Source organism: Ochotona curzoniae, unplaced genomic scaffold (assembly GCF_017591425.1).
Source record: "Ochotona curzoniae isolate NIBS_2020 unplaced genomic scaffold, NIBS_Ocur_1.0 contig_1, whole genome shotgun sequence".
NCBI lineage: Eukaryota > Metazoa > Chordata > Mammalia > Lagomorpha > Ochotonidae > Ochotona > Ochotona curzoniae.
Genome location: NW_024464918.1, coordinates 22,550,757 through 22,563,388, shown reverse-complemented (window position 1 = coordinate 22,563,388; position 12,632 = coordinate 22,550,757). Strand labels below are relative to the sequence as shown.

At 38.8% G+C, this 12,632-nt stretch overlaps 1 protein-coding gene across 1 annotated transcript in view; it reads left to right on the top strand.

The window, feature by feature from the left end:
• STK32A (serine/threonine kinase 32A) overlaps positions 1 to 12,632 on the top strand; it is a 104,832-nt gene that overhangs the window by 44,588 nt on the left and 47,612 nt on the right. Inside the window, exon 4 of the mRNA XM_040976034.1 lies at positions 11,932 to 12,105. Within this exon, the coding sequence (XP_040831968.1) occupies positions 11,932 to 12,105 (174 nt within the window). The remainder of the gene's footprint in view (positions 1 to 11,931; positions 12,106 to 12,632) is intronic.

Genomic DNA, 12,632 nt, shown 5'->3' with positions numbered 1-12,632 from the left:
TTGTTTATTTTAAAGACTGAGGAAAAAAATCTTCCCTGTGCTATTTCACTCCCCCAAATATCTGCAACAACCAGGGCTGGACTGACTGAGGTTATGAACCTAGAACATATTCCTGGTCCACCAGGAGGAAGGCAGAGATTCAAACACTGCATCCATCACCTGCTGCTTCTGTGGTTCAGTTGAGCAGAAGACTGGAGTGGCAAGCAGAGCCCCACATTTCCTTCTGAGATGTGGGTTTTCAGAGAAATGCCTTAACTCTTTTACCTTTAAATGCCCATCCCTAACTACAGATGTTTAACAATGGTTAGCTTCAATAAGAGAGGAATCTTACCCCTTATCTCTTTATCCTCATCACCTTGCAGGAAGAGATGCATAATAATGATTTATAAAGTAGTCATTGAACAAACATGTGTTCATTATGTACCAAGCCATGTACCAGCGTTGCTGATAGAGATGAGCAAGCCCTCAACTTGCAGTCAAATCAAAACTTCAGGTTTAAAACAAAAAGTGGCGATACAATGAATGCTGTACGGTAATGTCTGAATGCTGTAGAAATATAAGAAGGAAATACCAAGGGACAATATCCAATTTAAATTTAGCAAGAAAAGGCCAAAGTTAGTCAATCCATATAGAAAGTCAAGAATCCAAAATCCAGAAAGCTGAAGGAATAGTTAAAATAACCTTGAAATGAAAGTTGGAAGGCTACGTCCTAATTCCAAAATTTAACCACAAAACCGTAGTAATCAAGACAGCACTGTAACTGGCATAAAGATAGATATCGAACAGAACTGAGTTATTAAAGAGAGACTCTCATATTCACAGTCAATTATTTGTTAATCAGGGTACCACCACAGTTCAATGAAGGAAAATACTTCATCCAAAATTGTTTAGACACCTGGCTATTCAAGGGCAAAGAAAGGCAACTGGACTCTTTCCGAACAGCATATTAAGTTGGAATGGTTAATACATAAAAATGCAATAAATATATGTAAAACTATTGCAAAAATATGGGAAGCAGTCTTCAAAACCCTGGACTAGACAATAATTTCTTCTGATAACAAATAAGACAACTACAGGTTGTTTTTTTTAAAACTTCATAACTACTATTAAGAAGTATAAGAAATAATCCCATGGGGATGAAAGAAAGTATCTAATTCTGGACTTTTATCCAAACTAATCATAGGATTCTTACAGCTCAATGATAAAAAAGAAACATCACCTGACTTAAAAATAGGTATAAGAAATGGTAATTTTGCAAATGACTACAGAAGTGGCACATAGCACATTAAAAGATGCAGCATAAAAGATTCTGAAGCATTAGGGAAATGCAAATTAAAACCTTAGTGAGATGCTACTTCACTCCATCAGGATGGTTGCTATTTACAAATGAAGAGTGTTACAGAAGACGCAAAGAAACTGTACCTCTACGCTACAGTTCAGAATAATGCGGTACAGGCAGTGCAGACAACAATTAGACAATTCCTAAAAATACTAAACATAGAGTACCACGTGATCTTGCCATTTCACTCTCATGTACATTCCCAAGATATTGAAAGTAAGGATTCAAACACACACGCTTGTACATCAATGCTCATTATAACCAAGAAGTGGAAACAACCCGAGGGTTCAGAAGCGGTAATCAGACAGACAGTAAAGCGATACTTTTCTCAATATGTCTGGTTTTGACTATTGGACTTTGAAAACACACAATTCATATAACTATAAAATAAATGTAAGTTTTACATTCCTTCTCTGAAATGTAAACTAAGTTAAAACGAATGAACCTAAGTAGTTAGTGACATCATCACACTGGAAATTAACTATTTAATTGGCTTTGAAATAGAAACTGCACTGGATAGCATTAGTGGAATATACACTAATGGTAAAAGAACAGCAAAAATATTTGACAGGCATTTCTGAAGTGTTTTCAGTATGGTTATTTTGAGTTAATGTTGCTGTTCTCAGAGTCTTGTGTGGCTGAAAGAATAAAGCAAATATATTCATCCTTGGTACTAAAATCAAGAATTTTCGGTAAGGGAAACAAGAGTTACTAGTTAGACTGATTAGGTTAACCATTTCTATGATTTGAAATATAAAGTGAAAGTACATTATGACATGCATTTATTTTAGACTACAACTGCATATATGTGCATAAATTATATCAATGTCTACATATATCAGCAGGTTTTCTGGAATAAGAAATAAACAAGAGAGCTAGCAATATGTGTCCATATTCTTTGTTTTTTAACCTTTTAAATAAACTTCTCGTTCTAATTTTTATTTCTCAAGAGATTTATAAAACTCAAGCTAGAAACTGCTTTTCCTATTATGAAAAAATAAAATTTCATAAAATTTTCAAAAACTGTTAACTACTTTTTTTACTTAACATTTTTCAAAAAAAATTTTTTTCAGCAATATCCTCACATTCCAAAGTTGTATGTCATCAAATCGTATCAGAGTCATGTCAAAATAACACATGATCTGACTTGAATTGTTCCCATTGGGCAAAGAATGCACTTTATGAATTAAATAAGGAGGAGGAGGTTAACATATAATCCATGAGTTCATTCCATCTGTTAAACCTCCACGGGAACAAGCCAGTGATTTTGAAGTAAAGGACAGACTTGCACCATTTGTTTTACCTTTCCTAAACGAGCCGTGTCTCAGAACAATCACTGAAAGCAACCTTCTCTCTATGAAAGAATTATAGCTAAAGCACAAACAGAAAAGGATACAGCTCACAACATCCCTACGGATTCTTTCATACGGGTAAGGGCTGCTAATACCACAATATGGACATACTAACCACACAGCTCCTAATAAAACAGGGTATCATCTCTAAACTGATTGTACCCATCATACAAAAATCAAAAAATAAATAAATAAAAAACCTGAGCCTGACTCTGAGCAAGCCCCGAGATCTAACTAGCAATTTTTTTACAGACTTTGAGGAGCTGTGGAGCATGGAGTGAGACATGACATGAATGACACCAGGAAAATGCGGCCTGAGAAAATGCTACCAGCAAAAGTGGCTCAACTTTCTCAACCGAAAAGTATCGGCAATAAACGAAGAATAGGTCAGGGAAGATGAAAAATACAAGATCTAAAAACCCACAAACCAGTGGCATTTCACATATGTTGCTTGCACCAATTTATTTTTTTAAAAGATTTATTCATTTTTATTGCAAAGTCAGATACACAGAGAGGAGGAGAGACAGAGAGGAAGATCTTCTGCCCGATGATTCACTCCCCAAGTGAGCTCAATGGCTGGTGCTGCACCATTCCGGAGCCAGGAGCCACACGGGTGCAGGGTCCCAAATCTCTGGGCCATCCTCGACTGCTTTCCCAGGCCACAGCAGGGAGCTGGATGGGAAGTGGGGCTTCCGGGATTAAAACGGGCGCCCATATGGGATCCCAGCGCGTTCAAGGTGAGGACTTTAGCTGCTAGGCCACCGCGCTGGGCCCACTTGCACCAATTTATATGACTCAAGCATTTTTTTTTAATTTTAGAAAAAAAATGCGCAGTTCTCAGGGAAATAAGAATATTGACTAGTATTTGGCGAAAGATACTAGCTTAGATTTATATAAACTTGCCTTCTTGGTTAGATCTTTTCTTGACGAGCTAACATATCAGTTATAACAAAGTCAAATAAAATGATTTCCTTCCATTTGGCATTTTAAATGTAAATATCTGAATCAAAATAAAAAATGACTTATGATCCAAACATCTGGATTATTGGTTATTTTTTTCTCCAGAAAAAAATACTATGCATAGAATTGCATATGTATATAATGTCTCTTTTCATTTTGGTGTTGTGTGCATTTTTTAATATATCCTTTCATGTACATTAAGCAATTTTTCTAGTATAACACATACTGTAGTATAATACTTTTTCTCTCTTTGTTTGTCTTCATTATATACTATACTAGAAATTTTCTATATCAAACTATAGGTCTGCCAATTTAGCAAATTGCTGTGTGATATTTAGCATGAATTCACCATCATGTAAAAATGCAAATTGTTTGGGATTTTATAAGATCTGATGAGTATTCCAAGTACATCTTGGGTACTTTGCATTCATATACACAGTGAGAATTCTTGCAAAAAAAGCACATGGTCAAAAGCCATGGTTTTTTAAAGAGTTATTTCCAAATTGCCCTCGAAGGAAGTTTCACTGAATTGCCCTGCATTCGCAGCATATATGTGAGAGAGACCCACTTCCTTGTATTCTCACCAGCAGTGGCTTCCCTAAGCCCACACGGAATCGTTCTTCCTCTGGAGCGTGAGTAAGACGTGACATACTTGCTGAGATTGCCAGTTACTTCCCCTATAACAGAGAGAATTTAAATGGTTGCTTCAACTGGTTTCCAGAATTATCCAAGCCATCAGCTTTTCTTGTACCTCCAATTGTCGTATTGTGCTATTTCAGTTACATTACAGAAGCAGAAAAACTGGATATTGTTTCTTTTGACCATTAACACGTGACTTTGTGAGCCCTGGATGTGCTGCGTTGTTTTTTGGATGAATGGATTAGGTGGACTAACAATGCTTTTCAATGAAAGAGCCACAAAAAGAAACCTGTGTTGGACCATTATGCCTGAACAGAGACTTGAACATTGAACTTGGTGCTATACTAATTGAATGTGGCATCCAACAGCCAGTATGCCCAGCCCCCAGCAGCCTCCTCTCAGAGGGCTAATGCTTCCCCTAAGCCGTGAAAAGCCTGCTGTGAGCGCTCCCTGTCAGTCTCAGGAAACAGATTAACTGTGCCTTCACTCTAGTCCCCAGGGCAGCACTGAGTCTTAAAAACTCTCCTATGGAGACCACTGCCTGAAGATCAGATATATCCCACTAGTGGAATGAGATCACTCGGAAGGCAGACAAATTGAATTCAGAGAATTGAATTGAAAGGTATTTAAATAATCATCCTTTTCCCTGACAGGATTTTCCTGTAGATGTTGTATTCTAAACTGCAGCGGCCGCGGTGTGCGGTGTGCACAGCATGTCCAGGAAGTGCAATATTTCGGAGGCGGTCCTGGCTCTACAGTCTCCTACCAGGAGTCCTGAGCAAGCGTTTAGTCTGTACTATAATCTGTTTTTTCTTTTGACTCCGTATCTTTTCTTTAAAGCAACTCTGGGGGGGTGTATTTTAGAGACCATAAAATCCTCCAATTTTAAGTACACAACAAAGTAACTTTGAGTGTCTCAAGTGATGCAACTATTGTCATAAATCAATGTTACAAGCTGTTCTTCCTTCCCTGAAGATCCCTGTCATACTTATTGTTAACTGTCATTTCCATTTTGCGCCCCAGGTAACCACCGCATCTATTTTGTCTCTAGAAAATGACCCTTTATGCCAATTTCATGCAAATGGAATTATAAAATGTAGTCTTATGTCTGGCTTCCACACAGCACAAAGTCTGTGGGGTTCATACATGTTGTAGTATGCGTTTATCCTTTTTTAGTGCTGAATAGTATTTTATTGTAAGGATAAGAGTTGTCTTTCCATTCACTCATTGAAAAAGTATTTGGTGTTTCCCTAACTTTTGCCACTGATGGATAATGCTGTGACAATCATTGATGTCCAAGTCTTTTCATAGAACAATGTTTTCATTTGTTTGGAGGTAAATGCCCAGTGCCAGAGTTGCGGAGAGGTGTAATAATTTCATGCTATACATTTTGACAGTCTCTTTTCCGAAGTCATAGCGCCATTTGCGTTCCCAAGAGTAACACACAAGGGCTGCTCCATCTCTGCCTCCTCGCCAACATTTGTTATTGCCTGTCACATGCATGATTCATTCAGATGGTGGTGATATTTGTGATTTTAATATTCATTTATCTAATAACTAGTGGTATCCAGCATCTTTTCATGTATATGTTCTTTAGCGAAAATATATGTTCATGGGTTTTGCTGATTTTTTAAAACAGATTTATTTCTTTTTTATTTGAAAGGCAGAGTTACACAAAGGGAAGGAGAGAAAGAGACAAAGAGAGAGGGACAAAGAGAATCCACGGGCTCACTCATCATTATGGCTGTAATAGTCAGAGCTGGGCTGGTCGGGAGCAGGGCAATGGGAGATTCGTCCAGGTCTCCCACGTGGGTGCAGGGGCTCAAGGGCTTGTGGCCATTCTCTGCTGCTTTCCCAAACAAAAACAAGAAAGCTAGATTGGAAGTGGAGGAGCTGGGACAGGAATCAGTATCCATATGGGATGCTGGCTCCAAAGGCAGAGGCTTAGCATGCTATGGCACTATGCCAGCCCCTGTTTTGCTTTTTCAAAAACTTGAGTTGTTTGCTCTGACTACTAAATTAGAGCAGTTCTTTGTGAATTCTGGACATAATCTTTATCAGTCAGATATTTGAAAATATTTTCTCCTTTATTGTGTGTGGCTTACCTTTTCATTTCTTAAAAATGTCTTTTGAAATGTCAAAGTTTCTAAATTTGATAGTCTAATTCGTAAATAGCTGATGGACTATGATTTTCTATTGCATTAAAAAACCTTTTGCCTAACCCAAGGCCTCAAAGTATTAGTCTAAGTGTCTTATGATGTTTATACTTTGGAGCCTAAACATTACTTGAGTTAATTGTTTCAAATGGTGTGAAAGTCTAAACTCATCTTATTACATGTGGGTATTTAATTGTCAAAGGGTAAATATATTAACTATCCTTTCTTAGCAAATTTGTTAAGATCAGTTGGCTATAAAGATTTATTTCTGTATTCTTAATTCTGTTCCTTATATCTTATTTTCTCTTTAAAAAAAAACCTGCTTTGCATAATGCATCAAACTCATTTTATACCCCATTAATGGGTTATGACCCACATTTTGAAAAAAACTGCATTGGAGAATATTTTCCATCTCGTCCAATTCTAGCATTCATAGTGATCTTAATCTATTCCATTAACTTATGGAATAAAAAGACAATGGCATAAAATGAGCTGGTCCATTCAAAACCATAGGTATATTATATTAAGAAGCAGAAGAAAGATAATGATTATAATAATAAGGCACATTAGTTCCAGGCATTATTGTAACCATCTCATGTATCCTATGTCGGCCTTTTCAACAATTCTGTGAGCGATGTGCCGTTATGCATGAGGATGCTGGGGGCTGACTTAACTTGCTCTAAGTCACAAGGAGGTTAAAGCAACAGAGCTGGGATTTGAACACATGCAGGCTTAGTCCAGGGCCAAGTTCTTCCACAGTTTGCTTCTTGGCATGCTCTATGCTTACAGACAGTTCATCTCTTCTTTGTCATGTATGAAAAAAGGATCCCCAATGTACGTATGTCCTTCTTGAATTTTCATTCACATTAAGAGATTTAATCCAAATTCACAAATGTGATCTATGAATAAATATATGAATAATGATATATAACGATATATAATAGAGACTAAACTCAGATTTATCTGATGTTTATATATTTTTCACTTCTATATATTTTATATTGATAATATCTTTGATGAATCTATCTTTTTTTTTCACAAAGTCTAAGAGCTTTAAGAGGGAATATATAAAATTAGTTGTTCCTTTTCCTTTCCTTTGTTAGATTTGAATACCAGAAATGACCCTGTTCAAGTCTAGTCTGAATATGTGTTAGGAATAGCAATTGTGCAATAGGATGTATGTTTTCCCAGTATCATTGTTTTGATGCTCATTAAAAATTGTTCATTTACTAATTGTGTATCTTTTAAAGGTTGAGTGAGGAAGGGAAGGAGAGAGTGGAAAAGGAAACAGATAGGGAAAAATAAACAGAGATCTCCGGTTTGCTTCTAAAACCTCTGCAACAGCTAGGGCTTGGCCAGGCTGAAGGCAGGAGCCAGGCTCTCAAGCCAAGTATCCCACGTGGGTGAGAGGGTCCTGAGCACTAGAGCTCTGCCTGCCCACAGGTCAGACACTAGCAGGAAGTTGGGACTGAAAGTGGAGCCAGGTCTCAAATCCAGGTGATACCAAATATCAACCCCTTCAAACGTTTACAATCTATGGAAAGAACCATATTTTTCATCGAAACCCAGTAGGGACGCTGACAGGCCCTCACTCTAGTCACCAAACCAAAATTTCATAAACAATATGTAGGCCTTCTATTGTACTGGCACCTATCCTATGATATCAGCAATCGATTTTCTTTTTTTTTTTTTAATTGCAGCCACAATTAACCAAACTGACTTTTGATTTACAGTCTCAAAAACACTGCACTGGCTGATGTTTCAGATCTCCACATTCTTCAGATTCAGATATATCTCAATGTGACTTTCACAAGATTCCAAGCGCATGAATGACTTCCTTGTGACTTACATGTTACTCATGCTGATTTCTCAAAATAGAAACCCTCAGCATTTATACCAGATCCCTTCAGAGCCTATATTTTAAAATCACTACGTATTTACTTGAAAGGTAGAGTTGTAAAGGAAGAGCAAGAGACAGGGAGAGACATCATCCACCCATTGGCCTATTCCTCTGCTGGCCACAATAGCTGGGGCTGGGCCAGATCAAAATCACGAACCAGGAGCTACACTTAGTTTCTCCTGTGTATGGCAAGAGCTCAAGCACTTGAGCCGGTATCTGTTGCTTTCCCAGCTGCATTAGCAGAAATGCTGGATTGAAAGTGGAGCATGCAGGACCCTAACCAGTACTGTTACAGAGTGCTGTCATTTCAGGTTCCTGTTTAGCCTGATGTATCACAATGCTGACCCAGAACTTAGGTTTTAGCCTTGCTTCTCAGTCTCCTTCATTCACTCCATTCACTTATGGGTGTATTACCTTTCTCTGTGAACATCACCAGAACCAAGATTGCAGACAGTGTAAGGGACCGAAGCATCAATGGTGCATAAAAGCAGATATGCATGCTATGGCACATTGTGAACAAACGCAAGTAAGCCAAAAGCTACAAGAATGAATTTTCAAGTTGTGGTGAGTCCTATAAACAAGAAGATGGAAACACAAGGAATCAAGAAGAGTATAAGCAGACATAATTCTGTATGGGATATGAGAAAAGTCTCATGTGAGAAACTCAAGACATTTGAGCTAAGACTGGAAAGATGAACAGAATGCAAGCAATGGTAACCACAGACATAGACCACATCACATGACAAGCCTCAAATGCTAGAGGTAATATTAGCCAATGATTGCAAATGGAAAGAAAAGATCTTCATGATAAGGCTTGAAAAATGAACACAGCTAGGCCACATACATTCCCTGTAGATCGTAAGGAGAGCTGAGCACCTCTTGAGGCTGAATAGCATAATTGAACTATAATGAGTGGATTGGAGAGGTCTAAGATCATCGGGGGATAAAGAGTTTGCTGCAACGTTCCAGGACAGACATGACAGGACAGAGTGAAATGGATGGGGAGCCTTTTGTTATCTCCTTTCTTACGTTTCGTAATGAATTTTACATGCAACCAAGAAATAAATATGGTTCACCAAAAACAAGTTAGGAAAACACAACAATTTGTTTATATCATGAATGGTTGGAGTACAAGGTCACTCTTTTCTTATTTAAAGAAAAATCAGATTACATGAATTTTAATATTCTAGATGTCACCAGATTGTATTATGCTCACAAATTGTTTTTTCTTGGAGAGTTTTAGAAAAGAAAATCCTTATCTTCCATTCCATTGAGAGTTGAAAAGATGAGATGGAGGACTCAGAGCTGGTGTGCTGAAAGGGAGCGATCATTTTTAACATTCAGTTTTGAATCCATGTCTATGTAAATTCATATTTGTACTGACCAAGGGAAATAGGTTGTCTCTTGCCTGGTCCTCTTGTTTCTTTGATACTCTCCTGTATGTTCCAAAACTATTGCTAACTTGCTACTACCAGCATCTCAATCAGTTCTGTGAATAAAGAATAGCTTAATTCAAGTACTAGTAAAAAGGTCTGTTCATTCAGGCTCAATTTAATAAGACCACTGTTCCTTTTAGAGTTGCATGTAGTTGGGTGAGGACCCCTCTGCTCTTGTCATGAGCTTTGTGACCCATTCTGGGAGCTTACCACAGTCAATAGCAGGGAATAATTGGATCTGCTGGGTGTGCTAACTCAGTCTGAGTCACTTGTTCCCACTGGATCTAGCTATGTTCATGGTCAGCACTCTTCATTTGTCCTTCACTGCCCTCATGCCATCTACCACACCTTCCTGAAAATCTCATGAATGAGCCTACCTGTGGTGTTCCCTAGGATAGCCTGAGGCTCAGCAGATCCCAGGCATGATCACATGTGGACTTTGCCACATGGTGCCTGCTGAAGCCCCGTAGAATAGATCACAGTTGGAAGGATTGTAGAACGAAGTGCCTAGATGCAGGGACCTCTTTTGGTATCCATCACATCCATGGCTGAGATAACAATCTAATGACCATTGACTGCACTAAGATGAAGAATCACTTCCTGAAAGACAACACCAGGCATGCACTTCTGATTTTTACAAGACATTTCCTGTGCTTCAAGCAAACACTTCCAACAGCTGAATTTCTGGCATCTTCTTTGTGAAATGAATCCGTGTCTAGGGGTAAACAATGCATTCGCTTACTGAACAAATAAACAAGGGAACCCTGAGGCTTCATTAGAATATTGCCACCTCGGGTTATGCTTTGTTGAATTTCTCCTTTCCTTTTTTTTTTTTTAATGAGTCTTCCTTTTCGCTTTTAGCACAGTGATAATTATAAAGCAGAAAATTTACTCAGTTCTCCCACAGTTGTTATTCTCCATGTGTCCTCTAAGCAAAGGGGTTGTCACCAGAAATTGGTGTGTATGCTCAGCACTGCTTGCCACCACTTAATTATTTGACTTTATTATGACTCTGAAATGTGATCTCAGTGTCAAAACAGAAAGACACAAAGAACTCTACGGTGGCTTGAAATTGGGTCAGTGCTTCGAAGGAAACTAACAAGTCAGAGTGACAGGAGTGTGTGCTTACAGGACACACCCCACATCGCTGAGGCCAGCTCTGCTCCTTCTGTCTCATTTCCTCGTCTGACCCCATGCTGGCTTGAGAGTGAAACCCACATTTCGTCTCACATCCTGTCTGAAATCCTGCTGCTTACTGACTCATGACCAAGTGTCTGGCATGGAATATGGACTCTTCCCTCTTCTCCAAACTCCAGCTTCCCTATCCTAACTGGTTTTCCAGCAAATCCAAGCCAGTTTCCCTCTGCCACTCACACTAGGCTGTTTTCCACAGCTGTGCTAGAATGTATGCCTTTCTCTGCCAGGTTGTAGTTCTGTGGGGTTGGCACTGTGACTTAGCATGAAAGCCTGGGAGCAGGAGAGCAGCTTTGCAGGTAGACCCAGAAATTCCAGAACACTCCAGAGGCTGCCCAGTTTTAGTCACTGGCCTTATTTATTAGGAATTCTAATAATTATTATCATGTATTATCCTCCCAAATTTAGTTCAGGTTCTAGCTTTCAGCTACCTTGCCACCCTAAAAATAAATAAGTAAACTTCATATTGTGACCTAATTTCTTCACTGACCTTTGCATATCTTTTTCTTAATCAGGTGGAACAGAATGTGTTGTGTGTTGCTAGACAATGAAGTTATTAGTGTAGAAAAATAGTCATGAGAATGTTTCATGGAGGCCTCGTGACTCATTTTATGAGTCATTTTATGGTAAGGAAACCATCACTAATGTTTAGTAGATTAGTGGCATTCTGTTTATTTCCTGGGCTTTTTATGAACAGCAAACATGCTTTTTAGATATGTCAAGCATGATAATAAACAACATATGCTTTCTTTCTTATGTTTAAATGTGGCATTATTTGCATCTTACACACAGGAAAACTTAGACCCTGATAGCATGGACCACGTACACCCAAAGCCTGGGGTATTAGCTACCAAACCACCTGCTTTTATCTGTAGGGACACATCTCACATTTCCCTCTAGGATTGTTTAGCAGGTAAATGTTTCTATTAAGTTTCCTTTTCTTCTGTTCTTCCAGGTACTCCTTCCAAGATGAGGAAGACATGTTCATGGTGGTAGACCTCCTGCTGGGTGGGGACCTGCGCTACCACCTGCAACAGAATGTACGCTTCCAGGAAGACACCGTGAAGCTCTTCATCTGTGAGCTGGCCATGGCCCTGGACTACTTACAGAGTCAGCGCATCATTCACAGGTCAGTCAGGAGCACTCACTCCCTGACACATTCAGCAAATCCCAGTTGTACGTGACACCGAGTCCTCTCCCGATTCTTGCAACGGTCCCTAGATGGGTTGCTTGCCCTGACTTTGCAGATTGGAAACAGAACCGAACGCAGAGCTTCATTTGCCCAAGATCACATTCGGTAAACAACAAAGCCAGATTCAGTGACCACTGGTACTATTTTATGGTAAAGCCTAGACAAAGAGGACAAATGATGACACAGTGGAATTTAGTAAGAATGAAGGGAAAAAGAAGGATGGGAAGAAAGAAAGTTGGGAAGAAAAGTTGAGTTTTGTAAAACATCTGCCTGTAAGGCCATTTATATGAAGTGAATCTGCAATGTGTGCTAAAAATAGAAGCAGGAAAGGCAATGGGCCTCCTGCACGTGGAGCACTTTAAGTAAACAAGGACATACCGACAACACAAACAGCTCTAAGCCCACAGCCTATAAGAGAGAAGAGGGTAATATTCTACACTTGTAAAGACGTATGTTGTTTAATA